Raw genomic sequence first — 25646 nt, 5'->3', positions numbered from 1 at the left:
CAATAGACCTCAGGACGAGGCTCTGGGGGAGTAACTACAGAGTTTGAAAGGTTCACCCTCCAGAGCCTCGTGCTTAGGTCTATTGTGTTAAGCTGAATTTTAATATATCGAAATCGGTCTATTGAGCTTAGACGAAATTTCCAAGATGGCAGACGCGTTGCAGATCTCCGACTCTCTTCTCCTTTGATTGCAAGTGCAGATTAAACAATGAAAATAATGAAGAAACGCTGGCAAAGGAGCACGCTCGCGATTGACCGCTGGCGACACGAACGGCAGGGGCACTACAAATCACGTACTAAGCATAATTTGTGGTAGCATTTTTGAATGAATTTAATATGTGTTCCTATAAAGATAGAGTGCATTACATTCTGGGTTATCGACCAAGCGTGAGGTCAAGATGGCTGGATATTGGCCACGTTCTTTTTTGCATGTTTACGGACCGAGACGGAGTCGAGGTCCATTAACACGCCAAAAAAGAACGAGGCCAATATCCAGCCATATTGACCGAACAAGCTTAGTCAATAAAGGATTTATTGTATGGCTTCCGAGGAAATTTTTCTTGCGGGACACGGGACACTTAATGATCAGTGAATCGTGGGAGTTAGAAAAGTCTCAAAACAACTACAACAATTACTTAAAGAAATAGGCTCATAACTCCATTTAATACACGTTATCTTTTAACGTTCATACTTTTCCGGAAAAGGTAATCAGCGATGAAAGTGGGCAAAAATGAAATGAAGATGGACACTTTTGCATCCAGGCCAACGAGATAGCGAGTTTGAGGTCGCTGGGAAATCAAGGCATCGATTACAGCGTCCACCACTTTGGAAGTGTCTGAAGAGGCTGTCCTGGAAGATTTGCTAATTCCCTTTTTAACTGTAGAGGGAGAAAAGGAAAAACAATTACCAAACTTGAGCAGTGCCGTGTTAGCTCAGGAAAGCCACCAGATACTGTGTTAAGCTGATACGTGGTTGGTCTGATCGCAAATGAACCATGTTTGAGGATGAAAATTGTTCCAATCAGATGGCTAATTACCTGAACCATAATGAAAACATTTCATTCATTCAGCGCGTTTGATATTAAATTACTAGCCTTTTGTAGACGTTCGGTTAGAGGAAAAAATCGACCAGAGAAAAAATTGGAGATGGGTGCTGTAACATGCGTAGCATGTGTCCCTGCCCCCTCTCCTGCCTCCCGAGGGTGGACTCCCATGTGAAAAGGTCCGGGGTGCTCTTCGGAAAATTTGAATTTAACTCCTAAAATTGAAGAGACCAATCTAGGCGTGGCTCGAGCTTTGTTTGAGCCCTAAAAGATGCTAATAAAAAGAGAAATGACGGCGTTTTTTTATTATCATTTGTCTGAGTGCACATTTAAAGATATTTTGTCGGCCAAGAATTAATAGTGGCGTTTCGTCTTTAAAACCCTAAGTGAGGCCAAAATCGTTGATTTACGCCCCTAAGCGAGACGAAGGGCATTCCCGACCTTTTTATATGGCAGTTTTCCAGGGAGTTCCCGTACGAATGAAACAGCTTTTTCCGTCGATTTTGTGTTTTTGCCCCAATGTTTGCGCGACCAGCAGGCAAGAAGCCCTTCGCTCGTTGCTAAGAGTACGGAAGACCAAACCACTCCCCTACTTTGTTTCTCTCGCCGTTTTCCCCGCAGCTCCCGATTAGTCGAACGCGTGGAGCAGGCCACTGCACTAGGAAAAGCGCATCTCTTTCTTAGTCCATTGATCGTAGACCACGAGCTGCCCACCACCCCCTCTTTTTTTCTTAGTACGTCGCGTTTTCTCGCCCTCACCTTAAAGAGAATATACTATATAGAGGAAAGCGTGTTTCGTCAAACAAAGTGCGTTTAAACGAGTTGAAAGCGGTATAGTGTGGACGCATTATCAATGGTACAGACTCAATGTTCTCAGGTGGACACCTCTTAAAATAAACAGCTGGAGCAGCTGCAGGGGATACTCGCCTTATAGAAAGTTCGCCATATAAGAGGAACCGTGTTTCGTCAAAGACACTGCGTTTACACGAATTGACAATGAAGTCATTCTTGTAGATTTAATGTTCTCAATATAAAATCTTACTTCGATTTAGTTTTCTCTCTCCATACTCCTCTTTTAACTCTGGACTGAGGCCATCCCACAATTCCTGCACTACTTGGATATTCCGATCTTCATTTGCTATGGTAGTTTTGAACAAACCCGGTTCGATAATACTGACTTGTACTCGCCACGGGGCCATTTCCCGTCTCAAAGCATCGGAAAATGCTTGTACTCCATATTTGGTGACGCAGTAGCAAGAGAGGTTAGGCAGTGAAACACGACCTGTAAAAATGCGAAAGTATTTTATGTTTGGTATATGATGTCTCGTAAACTTACTTTCGAAACTGAATTGTTAGCTAACTTGCAGGAATTGTGGTTGTTTGCTTGTTCAGAAGTGAGGATTGCGTTGGCCACTTGCATCACAACAAAAGTGCTAGACACGTGGCCTGTGAGTAGACTCCGGCTAGAAGGGCTTGACCGCGCCTGGAAGGGCTGCAAAAGAACTGGCTGAGAGTGAAGTGGCCGAGTGGGGGGTTAAGGGACCGGGGGGGAGAGAGGCGATTGGAGCGGTGGCACCTATTCTTTCTTCCCTCCTCTCTCTTCTCTCCTCTTTCTTCCCGGTCTCTCTTCGCCCCATCCTCAACTAGAGAACCTGTTCGCAAGCTACTAAACACGTTGCACGAAACATTGCCTAGGAAAAGATTCAAGAAACAAAATTTGAAACGACTTTTGTAATTTCATTTTGTCACCGAACGCGCTGGAGCGTTTTGTCGACTTCAACTTTAGTAGAAGACAGAAATGAGAAAAAATGCCATCAGTCGTCAACACGTGCTCAATCTGTGGGCATCGTTAAAACATGAAAGCTAGTTTAACAAACAGAAAAGGTGAGTGTCCGTTATATTGGGGCCACTCGAACAGCGAATACTTTACATTTTTTGTATATTTTATTGACTACAGAATGAGAGATCATATAATGTAAACGATTATCGCTTTAACAGTGAAAAAAATGCTAAAATAATTTTGTCGATATGGATAGCCTCCATTCCAAAGCCATTAGAAAAATGCACTAAAAGTGTCCAGTATTCATGGTTCTAGTGCCAAAAATGAAAGAAATTATTTTACACTTACCTAACATACTCGATAAGTTTACTACTCGTCCCCGGGCCTTCTTGACGAGCGGCAGGAAGGTTTTTGTGACGTCAATCATCCCCCACAGATTAACGTCAGCAATGCGTTTGGACTTTTCCAGCGGGATCCACTCTATTGGTCCAATTAGAGTAATTCCGGCATTGTTTACTAGTCCCCACAGACCTGAATAAATGACCGGAGTAATTGTGCTGAGTTAAAAAGCAACTGTTGATTCTTCCACTTACAGTTATTCTTCGTGCGCGCAGTTGTTGCTGTCAATGGTGGAACGATAAAGGATAAAGCATTGAAACGCACTGAAAACGTGCGCTGGGGAACTAGTCTCATATAAAGCCGTTTCTCCGGTCGTCACGCAACCCTCCTCCCCAAAACGAGAAGCATTGGGTGACGACTGCATAAAGGGCTAATGGGAGAAGAAAAAGGATGGAAACAACTTCCAGTCGAGCCAACTGAGATCCTTGCTCTTCCTTATGGTTTATCTTTTCCCTTGATTTTCTTGGTCGTACCAAAGAAAAATCCCATAAGGACTGTAAAGAAATTGCAAATGACATGGACGACTAAAGGGAAGGCAGAGATTGTTGGGAAGAAACGATACACTGATCTTAGCTTTCAAAGTTCTCTGTGGGTATACTTGTTGGCAAGGCCTCCGCAGTCGATCTATGGAAGAATTTGTCGCAAGTATCAATTCCGTTGCAAGGATGCAAGCTCGTGCCCAGGGTCTCTCTTCTTCCCGTTCCCCAGATGAGAGGGGAATAAACAAGATTATTCAATACAACGAACTAATTAACAAATGTCATTCCTCTGACCCTGCTAACAGTTCCTACAAATTTCCGGATTCGTAATAATTTGGTGTTCTTTACTTCTGTTTATTTGCTGCGCGGTTCCTTTTCAAAATCTAGGGAAAAACAACGCGCAAGGCGAATATATGTACGCGTCGCGGTCCTACAGTTTTTTGCAAAGAATGTTTAGCATACGTTACCTTGATCCGAGGGCAGTTGTTCCTTTACTAGCTCGTAGAGGGTTTTAATCTGCTCTGAATTAGTAACATCTAACTGGAAAGTTTTCAATCTGTCGCTTGTCGCAGCTTTCAAACTCTGCTCTCCTTCTTTCGTTAAACAAGTCGCCAACACACCAATCCCCATCTTGTCCAATGTAATGGCGGTTTCTTGACCGAAACCCGAGTCGCAGCCCGTGATAAGAACGTATTTCTTGTCCAACTCACCCACCTTTCTTCTCGAAAAGAACCTAAAAATAGTCAGCGTAAAGATCACAACTATGGCTGCTATCAAACAGGTAAATAGCAGGGAAGAGCTATCCAAAAATGACAGAAACATATCGATGTTTGTTTTCGGTTCAGCGATGTTTGTACACGGTATGTGTGACACAAACCAATTAGTAGATCGTGAAATATTTAAAGCTGATTTCTTATGTCAAAATAGTCAAGAGGTCAATTAACACATCAGATAATGCTCGACCCGCCCACACGCATAACATTCTGGAACATTGTTTGGGTAATCAGCGGTGATTATTTATCCCGATCTTGTGGTCTAATATTTGCATCATTCTACACGTTCACCCTTTGAGCACATTATTTAAATCGTGAGAGACGGCAGAGGAACTACAAATCACAATTTGACGAGGGAAGGATGTACAAGGATAGATTCCATTATCGACTTTCCATGCCTTTGAAATTGCTAATTTTACTAGCGTCACGCAATAATCAGGTAACGAAAGCAACAGCAACCAGCCCTCTGCGCGTTCCCCAGAATGAGTGCAAGAATAGCTACCACCTACAGATGTCGTTTCGTGACCATGTATGTTACCAGAAACTGACTAGTGTATTTAGTCAGAGGATCAAATTTGTGACATTATTTCGGAACAGATCAATTTTGGTATGTGGCACATCGGTTCACCAGCCGGAACGAGTTAGGTCTCGACATGTCCAATGAAATTTATCCTTTTAGCTAATATCCTTTCTCCTTTTGTTATTTTTCAGTTGAACTTAACTCACCTTGTAAAGACATAAGCGCTGGCCGAGTTAGCTGACTTCAGTAACCTTTTAGCTCTCATACCGTCGTGTTTGATGACATGCAAATTATGTAATATTCTTCAGTGTTATATTGTTTACATTGTTTACATTGTATGCTTCGTGCAGTACCAGGTCAATCGCGGCCGTAAACTTAACAGGTAACACACGGACATACGATCCTAGAGCAAATAAAAGGCTCAAAAAAATAATATTGAAATTTTTCTTTCTCTGCTGAAATATATGAACTGATCTTTGACAATACATGTAATGCTAATAAATGTCTTATAATCTGATAATTGACGCCAGGCTTGGACTCAGCCGAGGAAGCGATAACTTTCAAAAGTTGAGGTTGTAAACAAAAAGATGTACATGAAACAAAATTCCTGAAAAAATACGAATATATCGTGTATGGATCGCGAGATGGAGACATGACCGGAGACGACCTCCCACCACCCCACCCCCCGCCACCGTCTCCTCCCCCGACCGACCCGACCCGAACAAATAGGGTATTAGCGTTTGCGTGAGACTGGGTCGAAGAAATTCAACATGGCGGAAGCACCTTCTATTCCTTGATGAAAATCACACAAGTTTTTCTCCTGTCGAGTGCCTGGAAAAATGACAATTGTTAGGGATTGGGAATGGGAGAAGAAAACCCTGATTTCCCCAGTCACGAGTGTCGAGTTTTTGGGTTCAGACGTGCTTCTTTCAGGTGAGAAATAAGCTTAACCTAGTGTAACCCGGTGCACACATGGTTGTTGTAATTACAACTTTTCACTTCAACCAAAAATCACTGGTTGTTTCCAGTTACTATCTCTTCTCCAACAAGCAATTTGTATGTTGAGATGGTGTGTTAAATCTGTCGTTTTTAATTTATATCATCAGGAAACGGACCATTTCTTGGTATATATTCAGTATCAAAGGGTGCTTTGCTAAATGAGAGATACCTTTTGCAAAGATCAAGGATACATGGAATAAGAGGTGGGTCATATGCAGAGATATGAATGAGTGCAGAGTGCAAGATGTTCCAGAAAAAGCCATCTGATGGCGGTGTGTATTACTGGAAACATTGACTACCTCTGCAGGGTAGTCTGACATGAGATGCTGGGGAGGGGGAAGGGGTAACATGTAGTTAAGTACAGAGCTTTCATTAAGGGTTGGGCACCAGGCAATTTGACCAGCTGTGAGGATGATTTTGATCACTTGGTTTGACCGTCTAGAGGAAAGATTTTCTTAAAGTGCTACTGAAACGAAATTTTTGTATGTGAGATTTTTGGTTAGTAATAAAGTTTCAACCTTACTTGGAAACACTGCAGACTTTTTTTTCATACGGTAAGCAAAAACTGCTTTTTCAGCCATTCGAAGTTGGCTGGTTAAGCCCAAAATTGGCAGCCATCTTGGTGCAGCCAAAACAGCCTAGTGACGTCATTGGTTGTATTACTCTCATGCCGCGCTGAAATTTTAGAGTGATTATGGGAGAAGAGAATACGTTCGAAGCCTCCCAAAAACATCTCAGAGCTGTAAAGCAGATAATAACAGTAGCCTTAGACATGAAGAGGTGGAGAGTTGATCCTCGGGCTTTTCAGTCTATTTAATTGGATATTTGCAGGATATTTCATGTAAGCAAGCAAACGAGTGCAAGTTCTTAAATCGCAAAATGATCGGGACGCTTGGTGAAATGACCAGCACTTGATTAAACAATATCTACACTTATAGAATAAAAAAAGACATGAAAACAAGAGGAAGCAGCTTTTGAAAACATTATCCGGAGTGCTGCTGCGTGAACCGCAGCAACAATGCTTCGAGTTTTCGAGTCGCCTCGCTTCGAGGAAACCGAACACTTTGTGAGTTTCACCGCAGACGAGATTGTGCTACAGTGACCTTTAGTGCAGTTGTATCTGTTACCTCCTACAAGTTATCGCAACAGCAGCAATTTAAGAAACCCTCTTCTTTTGTATGGAGGGAGCGAATTTAAAACTATAAAGATAAACTAAGCTACCATGACCCTACAGGTACATGTATGTCTTCAGGAAACAAGAGAAAGCGTGACAATGTCGGCGGCGAAAGGTCATATAAGCAAATTAGTTCAAATTCTGCTCAATAAACCTTTGAAAGGAGTGTAACCTAGTGACATTTTAACGAATTGCTTTGAACTTGGATACTATTAAATGAAGATCATAGACATAAGTATGTGCTAAAGAACTCAAAGTACTCTATTAGCTGTGAAATATTGCAATTGGGAGATACGTGTAAAGGAGAAGTGAAATTCCTGCTTTGTTTACATTGATATGTATGCGGCGATAAAGCAAACCCTGCTGTTGATCACAATTTTCAAAGATACATTTTGTCTACCACAACAACTCTCATTTATTAGTATCATAAAAAGATGTCCTCTGTGTGCAAAGAAGTATTCGACTCAAAGCTTGTGGACCGTTAATAACTTTGTGATTGTGTGGATGGCTGGTGTGCTTACCGCTTTTAATGCAGTAAACTTGCTGAGGATATATTCAAACCTTGTTAATAGGCCTTAGATAAACGTGAGAATCCAAATTTCAGAACCAGGCTGAAAACAGACGACGAAATATGGTGTTTAGGCTTCAGGACGTGATATAAAAGTTGCCACACTCATCTTTGAAATCTCCAATCGAGTACTCAAGATGTTCGAAAAGTATACTGAGCTGTTCTAATCTGTAGCATTCATTTTGGTGAATCTACACTCTTTGACACCCTCTATTTCCTGTCAAGGCTGGACAGAAATTACAAGGTAGAAAACTGGTAGGTATCGACAATATGAAGAATGAACTTGAATAAATCAAGTGAAAACAAGAGAGAATCTGTGGTGCTTCTTGCGTGAATACAGCCAGTGACGTCACAAGGTCCTTAAACTCGGTTCCAGAGCCTGGGTACAGTTTTGCTCCAAAGAGTAGATTTCAGCAGCTAAAAAAAGCACTTTCCATTAGAATTTGACAGAAATAAAGTTCACCATTATTTTAAGCATGTTTGAAACTATAGATTGGGCTAATAAAAGAGAGTATGAAAATGTCATAATTTTCAGTAGCACTTTAATAAGAAGTTCATTTAAAAACATTTTGCTACCTGTGAAAACATCAGTGAAACCCCTGGGAGTAGCTGACACCCAATCTAGGGCAAGCGTATTAAGAAATAATGCAAGTGCAGTCGGACAGTCACAGATCATCAATCCTAGCACTGTAGATCAATAGGTGCGCCACTTCCCCACAGACCTCACATTTATGCATATTTTAAGTGTGACATTTACCATCTACAAAATGTGAAATGGATAATTACTATGCACTGACTTATACCTGATTTATATTGATTTTGTAATCTTTGGATGTGTCCAGACTACACATGCAGATGCGATATTTTAATGGTTACTCTTTAAATAGACTTTCTACTCAGTGGAAAAAGTAAGAAAATGGATGTTATTATATTTTACTTGCTCTAAATAATTTGTCTTTATCTTTGTAAAGTTGAACACAAGCACAAAAACTTGGTGATAATATTTGGGCAAAAGGTCATAAGAGTCATCAAGCTACCAAAGGATTCTTTGAACTCTAGGATCAGGTAAGTAGGAGAGAGTTAATTCGGTCATACTTTCTTTTTTTGACTGTTGTAACAATAGAAGCAAGCTTAGCTATCAAATGAAATAGAACTACAGAAATTACTGGTGCTCATGAGCTTCTGGTTGCATGAACTTCTGGTTTACAAAAAAAAAGTGATGTTGTGCTGCACCTTCTTTGGAAATTGTTTTGAAACTTTGCAACAGGTTATCTGTTGATCGTTATTTGTTGATGAAAATTGGAATCATCAAGTTCACTGCTGAATTTTAAGTGAATACAGAGCAAAAATATAACCTCATGTTTTACTGGTTTAAGGGCCCATTAACCGATTTATGCGTGCGCTCTCGCGCGCGTTGCTAAGGAGGTGAAATTTCACTTCTGGTTACTTACGTCAGCCTGAGCGCGGAAAAAAACAACAACTCAACAACTTCCAAATTCGCTCACATTTTATATGTTTTTCTTTGTGTTTCACAAAATGCAAAGTAAAAAAAGTACAAGCAAAGACAAAATATGAGAAAGACAGAAAAACAAGAGCAATAGAAAGAGAAAAACTAACTCCGTGTAGCTGTGTTTGATCTTACCGAAGAGCACTGGTAGTGTAAATTGTGCACACGCTGATAGGGTAGCTTCCCATATATATTGGGCGCACTTCCGGTTTCTTTAAATGCTAAAGGAAACGCGGTTTTTCATTAAATCCAGCCTTTTTGGACGGATTTCGATTAAAGCCAACGTTGGAAACATAGCTATGCATTCCTTTTTCGAAATCATGCTTTTTTCAGAAAATTACGAAACTTTTAATATTTTGAAATTCTCTCAAAATCTGACCTTGTAGAAATGAAACAAAATCTATGCATAGCGTAATGAAGATTTAAATTAAAATATCAAATCAATGAAAAAAATCCCGATAACGTAATTTGCCTGGGAGCCTTTGCGTTTTTTCAGTATTAGTTGCATGACCATGGGCATTGCCTGATGACGTCATCACTAGTGCTGCTGATCATGAAAAAGTTAAAACACATGAAATAACTCTGAACTAACTAAAAATGATGAGGTTACAGGAGAATAAATTTTCCTTAGCAATGGCTCGAAAAGACCGGTTAATGGGCCCTTAAACTATTGCTATGGTAGCCTATTATGGCATACTGTGTTTGTTTACAAACAATAATTAATGGGGTATTTGTTTGATTCCAATATTCTAGCAGCAACACTTAATCACTATATCAGTTACTGATATACATGTAGGCATCAGCCACCTTAACCCATCTGTAGTCCTTGTAGCCTAGTAAGCTACTCCTCTCTCCACAGTGTCGAGGCAGCATCAGACATTGAAGCTTTTGCTGATCTGATCTGGGATGCTCATTGGCTATATGATGATGAAGTCCCAAGATGCATTGCTATAGCAACAGCTCACAATGCTATTTGGTGCTGGGACTGGGAGAGTAATGTGAAACAGTTAGTTGCACAATGTGAAGAACTCTGCATATTGTATCTTTTTACAAGCCTTCTAATTAACCACATGACCATAAAAGGTGTACATGATTGTATTATTTTATCAAAATCTCTTGAAAAAGGTCCTAATGGAGAGGAGGGGATTAATGGAGCACAGGAGGTGGATGACAGAATATAGAACAGGGCATTTTACTATTAACAGAAATTAAAAACAAGTTGAATCAAAGTCTTTGGAGGATTTCCATGACTGAATTGGTATTCAATGCCAGATGCTAGTGAAGTCCTTGGTCAAATTTCAAGTCTTGTTTTTGGGGGTAGATTTATTCTTCAGCCCGTCATAAATTCCATGTCTTCATGTGATACATGTTTTTTCCTTAAACACACGGTTGTTACTCTTAAGATATTCTGCTCGATTCTTTGGATCTCATTTAGACCATTTAATCATTGCTTCTGGGACTGTGTTTAATCAAGTTCTCCTTTGGAAAGTGCAAGGGAAAAAGGATGAAAATAACAGAACTCCTGTTCTTCAGAGGCTTACAGGCCATGAAGGTGTTATTTTTTCATTAAACTTCAATGGGTCAGGAACACTTTTAAGTTCAGTATCAGATGACAGGAGCATACGATTATGGAAAGTTACTAATTTATCAACATTTGAATCAAATGGCTTTGTGGAGCCTTTGCTTGTTGTTTATGGGCATGCAGCACGAGTTTGGGATGCAAAATTATTGGAGACATGTTTTGTAAGCATAGGAGAGGACTTGGTGTGCAATGTATGGAACTATGATGGAAATGTTGTAAAGACTCACAAAGGACATACAGGTATTGAACTATGTAGTATAATATTATTATTTAGTCAAGATAATTTTTGTATTACAGCGGTTATCAATCACAAGTGACCTTCAGTGCAAAAACGCCTTGACAAAACCTAAGTTTTGGTAGACGTCAATCATCTCTGCCCCCTTGCCGACTGTATGCAATATTTACCTGAAAAAGTGAAACCTTGCAGTGGTCCACTCATAAAAATTATCATTTTACTTTCAGTATGTACGGCTAGCTCACTAAATACATTGGCATTAAATAGTCCTTGAAATCTTTAAATGAGGATGTTTGTCGAGTTTTTCAATGGCCATTCACGGAAGGTCACGTGTGATTGATAACTGCTGTAATCTATTTTTTTGTGAATTTTATTTTCAACTTCGTGTGGTATCTACAATCCTGAAGAAATATTTGCCTAATATATAAGTTTTCTAAACCTAATAGCCGAGCAATGATTGTTCTAGTCTCAAGACTGTGTGCCAGTGGTATTATCCTGCAACAATTTTTGTCACAGTATTGGTGCATTCTTCATAACTTGGGAAATCTTAAGTGTACACTTCAATTAATTTTCATTTTATGTTGCTTCAAATGTGTTCAGAATCCCAACTGGTGGGTGGATGACCAACTCTAACTAGTGATAACATTGCACATCTCAAAGCTCGACATTGCGACTGCTGGGGTTGCCAATGCAACCAATTTTTTTCAGTGGCGACTAACTTTTCATGCTTTTCACTGAAATACTTTTGCTGGTGACTAAATCTGATAACTTAGGGGCCAGCTAACACCAAGTTTTTTCCCTGAAAGTTGAGCCCTGCATGTAGTACATCTTGGCCAGACTGTGTCTATACCCCTAATACCTTCGTTAAAGCATCATGCTGATCCAGAAAATATCCACACTTCCCCCACAGAAGGGACTGGAATTTCCAGGGAATGGGGGGGGAGAGGGTTTCTGTAAAACCAGAAAAATAAAGATATGTTTGAAGCTTAATTGGAATTTCCAGAGGGGTGGGGGAGGGTGGGAGCTTAGAAAAAATCCCTTTCATGGGGGAGTTATGGATAATTTCTGGAACTACACATTGTGAAAGTCCTCATCATGACAAACACAGACGATTCTGAACCACACATGGCAACTGAAAGTCTAGCATGTTCTTGCTTCTGGTACCTTTTCACCTCCCACTAATGAGTTGGAAAGCTCACATTGTAGCATTCACAGCTCAACCTTTATAAGGTAAATTTGTTAAATTATATGTCCCAAAGAAGAGAAAATTTGACTTCCGGTTTATGTCCACCTCTTCAAAACGTCTATGCCTAAAGTAGTACTATGATCAAATTTTTCCCCCTTGATGAGGCCCTGTTAGGGGGGTACCCATGTCCCCTGTCTGAATTTCGCCACCAGCCATGTTGGCATTTCGCAAGATTCCTATGTCGCCTGTAGGAATTTCGTCTCAGAGGAGTTGGGTTGGGAAATTTGACCTTGTTCGATTAAAACGAAGCTACACGTATAACACATCGTAATACCTTTGTTTATTAAAAAGAACCGACACAGTGCTCTCAAGTCTCACGCATTAAGCATGAGGCTCACGCAAATGAATTCAATCTTGCGCTCTCACGCTGAAACTATTATTTCTCACGCATTGAAGGTTCCTTGCTGTTTTATTCCAGTACATATATAATTAAGTATCTCTGGATATAATTTACTCCTTGTATGCTTTGCACTTACTTCGAACACTTTTCAGCACTAGGAATTCTTATGCAGAGCCAGCATTTCTCTGGTCAGTGGGTTTAATGATTATTTTTAGGTTACTTTTAAAGCATCACATTTTGACTCAGAATGAAGGAAAAGACTTCTTAGCTACTTCAATTTTTCAAAATTTTCTAAGGGGTTGGGGGCATGCTGAGGGGCATATTGGGGGCATGCTTTCTAAGGGCTTGGGCATGCTTTCGAGCGCTGAAGTTGCTAACCTCCTAGGAGATGTGGGGGCATGCTCCCCGCGAGAAATTTTGAAATTTAGACGCTGGGAATTGCTATTTTCAGCCATTTTTCAGTCAGTATTTGGACCTAAAGTACAATCGAACCTATGACTATTTTTACCATGTTTATGTTTAACAACCATTCTTTAACTCAAAATCTCAACGGCCTCAATCAGATAATCTCTCCTGTCTATAATCGTCCTTTGAATTTGGCGTAACCCTTACTTTCTGCTGAAGACGAGAAGATCTTGGCAGCTTTCCCCTGTCTCTCTTTTCCTTCCATAATGCCATTTGTTGATAATACAACTTCATATTCTTTTACTGGTGACCCACTGATAAAAATATGAAGCTGACTTCTGAAGATCTCTTTCCTTTTTCCTTAAGCATGTTTTAAGGCGTTTTAGGCCACTGCTCTCTCAGCCGAGAGTGAGAAAACATACTCAGTAATGATGGACTCGATTTATTCGACGTGGACGTTTTAGCATATATATAAGAAAGCCTGTGTTTCACGACCCGTTGACATCACGCGTGAGAGAGGACAACACATTTAAAACTCTGGAAATGCGTCCTCACTTCGATGCAGACGTTTAAAACAAATCACTGCATTCTCAGTTCCGAAATTCGTTGTCGGTCTATCTTGCCACTGGTGTCACTTTCTCTATTTCGCTAGAGTAGTCTGTCGTTCGTTACCAATTCATAGCTCTCATGTCGCCGTTTCAAGGCCGTGTCGCTTGTCGGAATTTACCCCTAACAGGGCCTCCTTGATTTTTTAGGTGTATCACATAGAATTCCATGAAACAAAAAAAGAAACACCGTTTACTGTTTGCAAATATCTGTATTAGTTCCGGAAATATTTAAGTTTGAAAAATGTGTAAAATATGCAAATGAGATGACTGATGACGTCATGCACTTGACCCAATTTTGTATCAAGTATATAAATAGAGCTATCTTGGTCAATTTGCAGTGCAGAACATTGAAACTTGGTGGGCTAATAGAGCTACAGAAAACACACCTAAGGCTATAAAAAATTCTGTTCCCATGGCAACTCACTCTTTTCCAGTCCCCACCCACTTTATTTCAATATGTTAGTGATTTTCAGCTCGCAAAACATTAAACGAGGCCACAAACTTGAGCTAACATATTTATATGCTTGCTGGATCAAGCATATGAGGCACCATTTGCAAATATCAAAATGCCTTTTATATTAGGGAGGTCTGGAACCCAGTATGTTGCCATGGTAACCAAACTGTTAAGCTCATATTGTGGAGCACATTGTAACATTTCTGATACAAATTGACCTAGATATCTTGTTTCATCATATTTGATCAAAATTTGGTTCAGTGTATGACGTCATCACTGGGCTAATTTGCATATTTTAAAAACTTGAATATCTCTGGAATGAAAAGAGATATGTGAATATAGTAAACATCATTTTTCTTCTCACACAGGCTACTTGTTTATGTTTTAAAATGGATGCGATAGGAAAGATGCAATTTTGTCATAGTACCACTTTAAGTTTCTTAATCTTATTAGAACTGTCACTTAGCTGTAAGGTAAGGTTGTACTTTGAAACCAATGTCAAGTTACTTTTCAATGATTTTTTACATGTGATTATTTGAATTTTTCAGGTCGCAATATCTGGAGTCTTGCAGTGAACCAAAGTAAAAATCTGATAGCTACAGGTGGTGGAGATGGAGGAATCAGACTCTGGCCATTATCAAGTCCTGATCACTGCAGCACAAGTGCTGTGAGAGAAGCATGCCTTCCATCCTCAAACAACAGAGCTTGGAACCAAATGGACACAAAGAAAACTAAAAAAGAGGATTATCCAAGATTTGTTAGTCTTCTTGACCAAGCAAATTTGTTGGTCATGACAAATGAAGGGTGAGTTTTGGCTGCAGTTTAGAAATTTTTGAGATTCATAACTCAAGTTAAAAAAAATCAATACTTTATTTATCCTTCGTAAAGATTAAAGCTTTAAGCTTATGGGACCGTGCACTTTGTGTGTTGAGAATAATTTGCCTTTGTTTGGATTTTGCATTTCTACAGTCTAGAGATTGGTTTAAAAACTTGTGTCACATCCTTTTTCAATCAGAATACCAGTTGTGAATCAGAAAACCAGTTGTGAGCTGGTCAAAAACATTTTCCAGTCTTTGCAGTGGCTCAGTGTATTAACTTTATGATTGATTGGTTCATTCTATTGTCTGACATGCCTCTTTTGTAATTGGCCACAGACAGTGATTCCTTTGGTTTCAATTTTACAACAATTGATTGAAAATTAATCTATATTACGTATTTGAAATTAGTGTAGAGGACCTTTGGAGTAATAAGTAGAATGATTTTGGGGGGTCCCTCCCTTCCCTGCTACTTCTCTTTAAGGCTTATCTCACCCCCACCCCCCAACCCCCCAATATTATCATTTAGGCACTCAATACTCTTCACTGCCCTTAACAGACAGATATGTGAACAAACAAATGATCTAGCAAATGAAAGAACAAATGAATAATCAAAACCCACCAGCCAACCAACCTATGTATGGATCGGTGGGTGGAATATTCATTACTGCTACTGTAAACTTGTTTGTATCTGGATTCCCCCTTGACAACACATCTTCTCTTTTATGCAAAGTTGTCTATACAAGTATACTTGGCTTACAAGTAAGATTGTGGGAAACCAAGATGTCTCATCTTCAAGTCATAACAGAAGCTCTTCAAATCCTGAGGATCAGTGGACACTGTTGTGCAAAGATGCAGAGTACTCTTCATACAGTGTATTGGCTTTGTCTCCTTGTCATAAGATAATTGCATTTGGAAATTTAAAAGGAAAAATCAAACTGCAAGGCATAGGTGAGTGGTAACCTCCGGCAATTTTTATGTATTGATCGTGGAAAATCCAGGGGATTAGCTTCCTTTTATCCTTTAGGGTAGGCATGTGTTCAGGTAACAACAAGATTTACCAACATCGGTGTGTTCCCAAAATCATAAGGAGATGTGGTAATTTCCGTCATGTTGACCATATCCCTGTGAGTGTTGCTGTGGCCTGACCCTACTATCACTCTTGTGGTAGTCTTGTCACTCTATACCACTTTACCTTTTGGTATACCAGTAAGTAAAAGAGGTTTCAGAGAGCCCACATAGTCGCTATGAATGTGTGGTATCATGATCAGATATTGTGAAAATGGTGTAAAGAAAACTTAGTTGTACTTCTGATGGGAAAATGACATTGAAAATCTTATATGTACCTGGAAACTGGGCATGCACCACAAACGAAATTGGTTAGTTTACACTAGTAGTGACCAATAGTCACCCACATTTTCTTCTCCCAATAGATTTCAGTCATCCCAGTGTAGAACGTCAGGCCTACTCAGGCAAAGTTCACAATCTTCTCTGGAGCCAGCTGCATTCTCCTCAGCATCTTTTTTCCTGTGGGCCAGACGGACAAATCACTTGGTGGAATATCAGCCACAATGAAGGACAACCAGCACAACCAACATTTGATGTTACTCCACTGTGCTCCTTCATCTTGCCTCCATCCAAACAGCGTTGGGCATCAGCCATAGAAATTTTCTTAGACCCTTCAGTGAAAGAAATTTCTGGCAGAGAAAGTTGGACTAAAGACTCCGTTGTAGTAGTATGTGGGGATAGGAAAGGATCGTTGCATCTGTTTGATCCTAAAAACGCGACTGGCTCTTCTCAAGAGGCAAGTTGTTTTCTGTGCTTCAAGGATAGTTTAAATTTTTACATAATGTATTTAGTTCTCAAAGTTGTCGCAGAAAAGACAAACAGGGGTAGTTTTCAATGACGTGGAAAAGCACTTGAAAACATTTTATTTTCGAAATCGATGGTGAGTGTTAAAAGCAGGTTTACTAAGTTAACAAGCCATCGCTTAAAACAAAAAATCTAATCGTTGGATGTTGTCCTTCAGTAGCATTTTGAATGAAAGTGGTAAAAGTTCAATTGAGGCCTTACACTACAGTAAAATGACGTTAAAATCGTTTAAAAAATTCCAAGCTTTCGCCGATCTACGGCATCATCAGGGATAAAAATACGCGTAATATTTTTTCTTATCCCTGATGATGCCGTAGATCGGCGAAAGCTTGGATTTTTTTAAACGATTTTAACGTCATTTTACAGTAGTGTAAGGCCTCGATTGAACTCTTACCACTTTCAAAAAATCTAATAGTCCATTTCCACGTACATTGCTCCAAACACTGCCAACTAAGACATGAAATTCGTGACTGAGGAGAAAAGAAGCTTATCAGGTGGAATAACATCTCGAATGCTGTTTTCATTTGTGGCATCGCTAAGCAACATGTCCTGTTGGCCATAATTTTAGGTGGCAACTTGTGGAGTGCTGTAATGCTGTCAAGGGAAAGAGAATTGGAAACGCAACTTGTCAAAGAGGATTCGCCAAGGGCACCTTCTCTACCAAGTTCAGAAATTCTAGAATCTTCAATTCTGGTGTAATCTGTCAGTTAATAGGGCATATTGATCGTATTCTCGTTATTGGACTGGAACTAGCTTGCAATGGAGGTTCATGCGGGGGAATGCTTAAAGGGACAGAGTCAGCTGGAGCACATGCGCATTAGATGTTATTTCATAGCTAATTTGCATATCACAGAGACGCGATCCATACTGTTTTTAGCCAAATATGATAAAAATAGCATCATAGAATGAGCAAAAGCACACTCAAAAACAGGCTATTCAGTAAACGATTGAAAATCAAGCAAAACACTGCGAAGATTGAAGCGGATGTACTTTGATTTCAGGTTGAGGTGAACTTTTTTCAAAGTGAGAAAACTAGTGTCCAGGTTAGCGCGGTCCCAAAGCTGACTAAGTCCCTTTAAAGAAGAGATAAAAGTTATTTGCATTTGAAAAGACTCCCCGCATTAGCCTCAGTGGCAAGCTAGTTCCAGTCCAATACCGAGAATACAAATATGGTCTATTGACTTAAAAGAAGTGGGGTTTTTTTTTCTGTATTTTTATTATTCTTATCATTCTCTCTCAGTCGAGCGGTCCAGTACATTCCCTTCCTCTGATTCACGGCAAAGCAGGAGTGAGTAACCTGTCTCTTCATAATAACACCATGTATTCAGCCGGTAGAGATGGAGTCTACAGACAGCTCAGAATACAGAACACTTTGGAAGTTATTGACACCAAAAAGGTACTTCTTGATCACAGGATTTGTTCTCAAACAGGCGTCTGGATACAGACATCAGGGCTTATTCTCATCTCATTTCTATAGGTCTTCAAAGGTTTGGACTGGGTTGAGCGACTGCTGTTCTCCAATAGTGGCGACTTACTCATTGCTGGCTTCCATTCCGTAAGATGTTTTATATACCGTTTGTGGTGTATTATATTTGATAGGGCAAGAAATAAGTTAACTTTTCGAAGTGATGATCTGTTCTCTTACATTCTACAGGCGTATTTCGTCTTATGGAGCGTGCAGCGCAATGAACTCTTGTGGAGAGTGAAGTGTGGTGGAGCTCACAGAGTCTGGGACTTAGCCCTTGAACAGTCGGTAGGTGTTAAACTTTTATCTTTTGTGTGGTGTTCGTATCGATGGGTTAAGTTCCTGTGTTAATATCGTTTGATTGATTGACAAAGCCAACGCGGTGTTTCCAAGTGAAGGATTCATATTAGTGCAGCTCTTGGAGTGATTGTGATTGCAGTAGTATCAGTGTTTGTAAATGGAGGAAAATCGTCGGTATCTCAAACTACTTCATTAGCACCTTTAGTCCTCCTCCTCCCCCCCCCCTCGTCGTCGTCATCATCATCGTCGTTGTCATCATCATCAGCATCATCACCACCACCATCGTCATCAATCCGCTACAATCATTTCTAACGACAATTTTTTCATCTTCTTCATCGCTGTCGTTGCTGCACTCCATTCTTTTCTTTTCTTTTCAAATTAGCAGCTATAACTAATAAGAAATAAAGCACCCTAGCATGGAGTGATAGTCTAAGGCTGTGTTCACACTTGGTACTCCAAAGACCCAAGTGCGATTTAGTGCCTGAGTACAAGGTCGAGACCTTGTACCCGGGCATGGACACTGTGCCCGAATTCTGGTGTGAGTAATTGAAAAAAAGGTGTGTACACATTAGTGCCCAGCCAGAATCGGTCACTGTGCTCGGGCACCAAGTGTGAACATAGCCTTAAGGTGTGTTCGCGTTAGTGTTCAGTGAGAATCGTACTTAAGCACCATGTTTAGGCACCAAGTGTGAACATAACCTAAGTAATATGCTCTTTGAGTATACCAGTATTTGCTAACTAGTCGTGTATTTTCAGGAAGTTTCCATATCTGGAGCAGTGTTGTCCTTTATCAAAGACTCGATTATTTACACGCACAAAATGGTTTTTCCCAGTGAGTTGAAAAAGTCTGTACTGAAGGTAATCTGGCTATACTTATTTATCTGCTATCGACTTTTGTTTTGCGTAACTGTTTTGAACATCAAGTAAAATACAATTGAAATGTTTTAATTACACAATAGTTTGTTGTCTTGACGTTCTGGTTCGTTTGTTTATTTTTAGCCAGGTTTTCACGGACGAGAGGCGACGTGTCTGTGCTTCATAGACTCCCTTGCAGGGCATCAAGGTATGCTGACGGGCATCTTTGACGTTTAAACTACCTCAATCTCCTATTAAGCTGTGTATTTTCTGGCTTGTTTTGTAGCTGATGTCACTGACGTGTTAGCTACAGGAAGTGAAGACACCAATATCAAACTGATGATCTGTATCCATTTATTTAATAGTTAAAGGTGTTTTTTATGATATTGGATAACGCAATCACCTAAAGACAAACCAAAATAACCTAGCTGCGCTCGTATAGTTCCAAGCTCTTCGTCCTAGACAATTCAAACGATTGACTTCATTTTTTTTTCCATTTTTCCATTAATGCTTTGGAATAACGTTTCACCAAAGATATAGTTTGACCCCTCGCCATGTATCAAAGTTGAGAGAAACCTAGTGTACAGTGTGACGCTCACGGTTCGAGAGACGAGTGTGCTAATCGTTTGAAGCCGGGAAGTAGTGTTATTTTTTCTTTGCGTCAGGCGCACTTTGGAGCCAGCCTTAGAACTTTAGAAGCCCAGATAGAACACCGGGGTCCAGTTTTGAGCATGGGACAGAAAGAGTTGAGGTGAAGTGTTCCTATTATTTAGGCAATGGTTTCCTTAACGCAGATTTTTTCAGCTAACCGTTCCACCGGTACATGTGTTTGTCTTTTCACTGCGCATGGTCATATATCGAGTGTCCGAGCCTTGAGCGCTACTGCATGTCCTCTGCCAAAACACCAGCCGAGCGAACAAATCAATATCAATACTTCCAGTGACAGGAATTGCCATCTTCTCTTTTCTGGCGGCGGCCGCGCGTCACTCAAATGCTGGCGCGTCGATCTGTCACTCATTGATTTCGATAATGACAGTTGTCATGGTGATAAGATGACATCATCTCCTATGGTTTTCCTGGGCGAATATTTGTTCCGCTTCAGTAATCACCGAAGGAGACGAAAAAAACAGGACTTGCAGTCCTTGTCGGAGATCAGGTTTATGTCTCTGACGTCACTATGTGCCAACGAACTGATCGACAGCTGTCAATCATTGTATTTTGTCATGGCAGCATGCTCGGATGGCTTTGTTCGGTGAGTGTTTGGTGCTGTTCACATTGCTTCGGATCTAAATAGACTAACCTGGTGAATTAGTTCTTTCAAGGTTGTGATATGGGTGTATTCCGTTTGGCGTGATTGTTGGTACTTCAAGTAGTTTAATCCTCGTGGTTTTGTTTTGTGTAAAATGTAATCGGATGATGATTGTACGTTTTGATGAGGCTGTGGTCAGTATAAACCTAAGTGGGGAAAATGGCCAAAAGACACAAGCCGCCAGAGAATTGAACCGAAGAAGTAGGGCTCACATTTGGTTAGCTCTCTGGCCTTTCGTTTGACTATTCTACTTATTAGAGATTCCGTTTACAGGCTGTTTCGGTAACTTGTGGTGGTAAGCAATCCCGAATTTTGCTGTGCGTGTGAACTCTCATTGTTAATATACGAATTCTCTGTAATTAAAAAGAACTTTCAACATCGACTGAGATAGTTTCCTATTATTTTTAGATTCTTTATTTCTCGTAGTCTCTAACCTAGATTATTTATTGACATTGATTGAAAAATTTGTTGTTGATCAGTCTTAGAACTGCTAGAGTTAATTATGCTGCAGTCTAGTTATGACGGATTCATGTTTGTTTTGTTTCTTGTCTATCTCTGTTCTCCAAGGATCCTTATAGGTTGTTTTTTCTCCTTTTCTACGTAGAATTTTCAGCTTTGATGAGCTGCAAAACAAGTTCTTAGTTCTGGCCCAGTCCCAGTACCTCAAACGCTGTGTTCTCGCGGTTAGTCACGCGATTGATTTTCGTACGAGTGGTAGACCGCTGGTTATGTTGTTTGCGGGAGACACTGCTGGTAGAATTTCTTGTTGGGACGTGACTACATTGTTGTTGAACCATGTAAAAGAATATTGTTACTTCATCTGCGGAGAGTACAGATTAATGAAAAATGTATCAGACAGAGAGAGTTGTAATCAGGTTGCTGTGGAAAAACGAACAGTCTGTGAGGTAGACGCTGTGAATAAATCAAGTGAAAAGTCTGTTTTGGAAGGTAATGTTTCTTGGGAAAAGTGTGACACAGCTCTGAAGAGTGTGACTCCCCGTCATGTGAAGGAAAGCGTAACAACTGATAGCGTGACAGTTATAAAACACCAGGACAACAGTGAAAATGAAAGCGTCACATTTCCTGAGGGTTGTTTGACTGATACAGCGGAATCGGAAAATTTTGCGTCCATTGATCATTTGACAGTGGAGCAAGATGTAGCAAACAGGAATGAACAGACTGCCATCACTAGCGAAACACCAGGTCCATCCAGCTTAAATGATCGAGATGATCAACAATTTAATGCAGAGTTTGTGGAGCAGAGTGATTTCTCCTGTCTTCCTCTGGTGCCAGGCTTCCTTGATTTCCCCACGCACGTGTTTCAAGCTCACCAGTCCGGTGTCAATGCAATCTCGCTCGTGAGATGCCAAGGTAAGACATTTTAAAGAAAAACAGAGTTCAATTTTTTTAAACGTACATAATTCATGAACAGACACGACATATCATACATTTACATAAGCGCACACTTCTACTTCTCAATATAATACTAGTACAGCGCAGCAACACGAGATTCTATATCAACCTAATTGTTTTTGTACTTTCCCCATTTCATATCGTGAGTTTTTAATTGACTATTTGATTTTGTGTGGAATCCATTAATGCACTTGAGAATTCTTTCAAATTTTGAGAGAATTTTTCAAATATCACTGGTAGTGTAAATCCCTTATTGCACTGGTATTGATATGATCACCTATACTTATTAGCCAATCAAAAGCCAGTGCAAGTTCCGCGAGTGTTGTCTTGTAAACTTGTCCTTGCAAGGGTAAAAGTCGTATTAACGTGGTTTATTATTATTATTATTATTATTATTATTATTATTATTATTATTATTATTATTATTATAATTTCTGATTTTTTACCAGATACATGTTAGATTCAAGTTTTTATGAAAAAGTACTCAATAAAGTTTGTTGTTGTTATTATTATTTATTTATTTATTTATTTATTTATTTATTTATGTATTTATTTATTTTCGAATGGACTCACTCGGTTGAAGGGAAAAGGTATGCCTTCTTGTCGGACAATAGAAGTTTTACTTGCTGTACAACATTTAACGTTTTAAGAATTGTTACTTGAGTGTTTTTGTTTTAGTTTCAGGGCAGTATTTGATGGTCAGCGGTGGCGACGACAGTGCACTTTACGCCGCGGAATTTGACTTGGTCTCCAACGATCACGACACCACTAAGGTTCACGTGACTCGTGACGTAACAGAGCCCTCAGCTCATACGTCATCAGTAACAGGTAACGATGCAAAAACTACCCTTAACTTGTTTTCTGGGACTGTCTCTTCCTGAAAACGAGTTTGACCGGTTTCACCTGGCTCTTCAGACCTCCTGAGGTCACATCACTACCTTGCAAGGGTTGTCCCGTTGAGTTAACTTGTTCGATCCGTAGTTGAATTAAATAGTTGGTTGGCTTGGCATTACAGAGACGTACAAGACTAGTAAGCCCATGTTTTTGATCTTATAATAGGTCCACAAGCTGAGATGGGTTGATTGGGTATGTGATTATCGGGCAGTGTGGGTGATAAGGGAGCGACCAAAGCGACCCGAGGGAAACCCGTTGGTAGTGGGTCTCCATCAGGTTTTTCTTTACTTTTCTTTCACTCTCACCCTCTCCTTTCATGCCGTCTTTTCTCTTCAATCTCCTCGAGTAGAGATCCTGTTTACGTGCTATGCTACGGCAGTGCGGATAAACTGAACTCTTTGATACTAGTATAGAGTGTTTTGCAATTGAGTGTCGAAAGTAGTCAAGCATTTACATTGGTTTTGGGTTTGGTTTTACTTCGGTTTGAGATTGGCAGAGTGTTGGTTTTACTACACTCAATTGAAACCGCTCTAGTGTCGAAAAGTATTGGTTTTGCACTACTACGCTTCACGACTGGCTTAAGAAACTCGCACCACTTTTTTATCCGATCGAAAGTAAAACCAAAACCAATCGTGACTCGTTCGCACAGTGACACGTTTTCCCGCGCTTCGCGTCAGCTACACGTATTTACTACGAGTTTTGATTGGTTCACTGGATTATCTGTGTCCTTTGCGATTGGCTACGCTCTATGAACTATGGTTTACTTTTCGGTAGTTTTAACCTAAAGTCACATTTATTTTCTAAGGTGTAAAGGTTCTAAACAGTGGCTTAGTGATCTCGTCATCCGTTGATCAAAAGCTTATTGTGTGGGAGATGGTCAGCAGAGAACAGGTGAGAAGTAGCATAGCCTGCGTAGCAGCTGTAACCTTCCTTTTCCAGGCGGAGAGATCGAACAAGCGAGCGAGCAAACGGGCGAGCGAAGGAACACGCCTGGGGTGAGGAAAAAATGGAGAGAAGTAGGGAGGGGGTGCCGCACCTCACCCTCTCCCCCTGCTCCTTATTTTTTTTGCACTCGCTAGCAGTTTTGTTTCCTTCGTGTGCTTTTTTGGAAACATAGAAGTAATAGGGTGTTAAGCTACAATCTTGGACAGAATAATGGAACAATTATCCCCCACCCACCCCCCCCAAAGTAATGATGAAGGCGCGAAGGAGCAAAAGCGCGCCATTTTGGCATCATTGAAATGGGGGGAGGGGTGGTCCAGATGTTCCATTTATTTTGTCCAAGATTGTAGCTAAGAGAAGGACCACTGCACCTTACTCATGGACTTCTTCAGTACTTTTGGGAGAAAAAGAAGAAAATACGAGAACTGTTTGGTGTTTCTGTTTGCATAGAACACTTCTTATCTCCCAGAGGCAGAATCCTACCAACCTATTTTACAGTTCCGCGCTTAGTGATCTGAACTTTGGAACAAAGTGAGGACAGAGTCGACTTTGTATAGATAATCATACGGTTTCGAGTTCAATTTGGAATTAATTGGCACGAGTGAGTTTTTCAAAAACCTGAAATTGCAGGAGCCGCTTCGGCGAGTGCAATTTCAGCTTTCTGAAAAACTCACAAGTGCAAATTAATTCCAAATTGAACAGGAAAAACCGTATGGTTACTTATTAATAATATAAACATGAAAAAATTCGCGTGCAGGAAGTGCCTGAAGATCTTTCTTGAAGCCATTTTCTCTCATTCGAGAAAAGTTTTTTCAAAGTTTCCGCACAAAATTTTTATCATTTTATGTGATATCATTGGCTTAGAAAATTTCCTATTGTCTTTCAACCAATCATAATTCAGAATTACGATGTGTAATTTGCACTGGTGTTACACTTGAACTGCACTGCTCTCAGCCAATCAGAATCGAATAATTTCTTCATGTATATTATTAGTTATAATATAAATCTTGCTGCTTCCTATCAGACTACCGTAACCTCGCTTTCATGCAGAGGCTCTGTTAAATTTCAGTGATCTTACTGAATTGTAAAATGATCGTTTCACATGATGAAATTATGGCTAGCAATAACCAATTTTATTATTTCATATCCCACAAGGTTCCATTTGCTTTCCGTCAACGCGCTGTGGAAATCGTAGATATTGCCGACGTCCAGGACTTGGAGGTCTGGGGAGAGAGGTACTGTCAGATAACAAATAAATTTGCGCACGTCAATAAACGCGTTATTTGCTATCTCTGACTGAATTTAACATCTTTCTTTTTCAGGGACGATGGTTTGGTGGCAGCAGTTTGCGGAGTTGGTCTACAGACCTTCAGTCTTCTAGGACATACTTGATACGTGAAAGTTCTTTATGCATTTTCTTTCCAATCAAAGAGCGAGCCATGAGCTGCCTGGACTGTGCTATGTTTACTGGGCAATAAACAAGACAACAAATATTGGACTACTGAAAGTGGCTCTGAGCACAGACTATTCGCTAGCATATATATCATTTACGTCCACTCCCCTTCGTGTTTTTCTTTTAGTTATTTTATCAATGGAAAATCAATTGTCGTAGTGAAATAACGAAATAAAATTGTGAAGACCAAACTTAGTAAAAGAGGACCTTGTTCTTCT

General features: G+C 40.1%; 2 protein-coding genes and 1 long non-coding RNA gene across 4 annotated transcripts; 2 read left to right on the top strand and 1 right to left on the bottom strand.

Moving 5' to 3' along the window:
* Positions 1 to 634: 634 nt before the first annotated feature.
* Positions 635 to 5289, bottom strand: LOC110049199 (retinol dehydrogenase 7-like). 2 transcript variants are annotated; one of them, XM_020754992.2, is made up of 5 exons: positions 5199 to 5289; positions 4167 to 4432; positions 3170 to 3352; positions 2084 to 2323; positions 635 to 876 (listed from the first exon to the last, which is right to left on the bottom strand). In XM_020754992.2, exons 1-5 carry the CDS (start codon positions 5255 to 5257, stop codon positions 671 to 673), a joined length of 954 nt encoding a protein of 317 aa, XP_020610651.2. In that variant the 5' UTR covers positions 5258 to 5289; the 3' UTR covers positions 635 to 670. The 2 variants fall into 2 exon arrangements, with proteins under 2 accessions (XP_020610651.2, XP_020610642.2); XM_020754983.2 differs by lacking the exon at positions 5199 to 5289 and having other exon boundaries at positions 4167 to 4578.
* Positions 4699 to 5512, top strand: LOC149118225 (uncharacterized). The gene is made up of 2 exons (XR_016208053.1): positions 4699 to 5079; positions 5184 to 5512. It is a non-coding gene; the product is annotated as an uncharacterized LOC149118225 (long non-coding RNA).
* Positions 5513 to 5750: 238 nt separating this feature from the next.
* On the top strand, positions 5751 to 25619 carry LOC110049329 (tRNA (34-2'-O)-methyltransferase regulator WDR6-like). The gene is made up of 20 exons (XM_020755125.2): positions 5751 to 5925; positions 6099 to 6194; positions 8705 to 8798; positions 10100 to 10279; positions 10644 to 11062; positions 14659 to 14914; positions 15659 to 15876; positions 16359 to 16729; positions 18038 to 18193; positions 18275 to 18352; positions 18452 to 18550; positions 19319 to 19420; positions 19562 to 19625; positions 19704 to 19763; positions 20222 to 20669; positions 21331 to 22097; positions 22818 to 22967; positions 23839 to 23924; positions 25131 to 25210; positions 25298 to 25619. The coding sequence occupies exons 1-20, from the start codon at positions 5832 to 5834 to the stop codon at positions 25365 to 25367; spliced, it is 3888 nt and encodes a 1295-aa protein (XP_020610784.2). The 5' UTR covers positions 5751 to 5831; the 3' UTR covers positions 25368 to 25619.
* The last annotated feature ends 27 nt before the right edge of the window (positions 25620 to 25646 follow it).

The sequence above is a fragment of the Orbicella faveolata genome, unplaced genomic scaffold (genome assembly GCF_042242905.1).
Source record: "Orbicella faveolata isolate gen_17 unplaced genomic scaffold, um_ofav_v1 contig_1, whole genome shotgun sequence".
Classification (NCBI taxonomy): Eukaryota; Metazoa; Cnidaria; class Anthozoa; order Scleractinia; family Merulinidae; genus Orbicella; species Orbicella faveolata.
The sequence above is the reverse complement of the archived record's forward strand: the minus strand, read 5'-3'. Positions and strand labels throughout refer to the sequence as shown.

Bases quoted from the DNA above. Each gene is read 5' to 3' on its own strand.
- LOC110049199 (XM_020754983.2), bottom strand. From the start codon at position 4,521: ATGTTTCTGTCATTTTTGGATAGCTCTTCCCTGCTATTTACCTGTTTG. The intron at 2,324-3,169 runs GTAAGTGTAAAA...GCATTTTTACAG, and splicing joins AAACTTATCGAGTATGTTAG to GTCGTGTTTCACTGCCTAAC. The intron at 877-2,083 runs GTAAGATTTTAT...CTCCCTCTACAG, and splicing joins AGAGAGAAAACTAAATCGAA to TTAAAAAGGGAATTAGCAAA.
- LOC110049329 (XM_020755125.2), top strand. From the start codon at position 5,832: ATGACAATTGTTAGGGATTGGGAATGGGAGAAGAAAACCCTGATTTCC. The intron at 19,421-19,561 runs GTAATCTGGCTA...GTTTATTTTTAG, and splicing joins TGAAAAAGTCTGTACTGAAG to CCAGGTTTTCACGGACGAGA. The intron at 23,925-25,130 runs GTGAGAAGTAGC...ATATCCCACAAG, and splicing joins AGATGGTCAGCAGAGAACAG to GTTCCATTTGCTTTCCGTCA.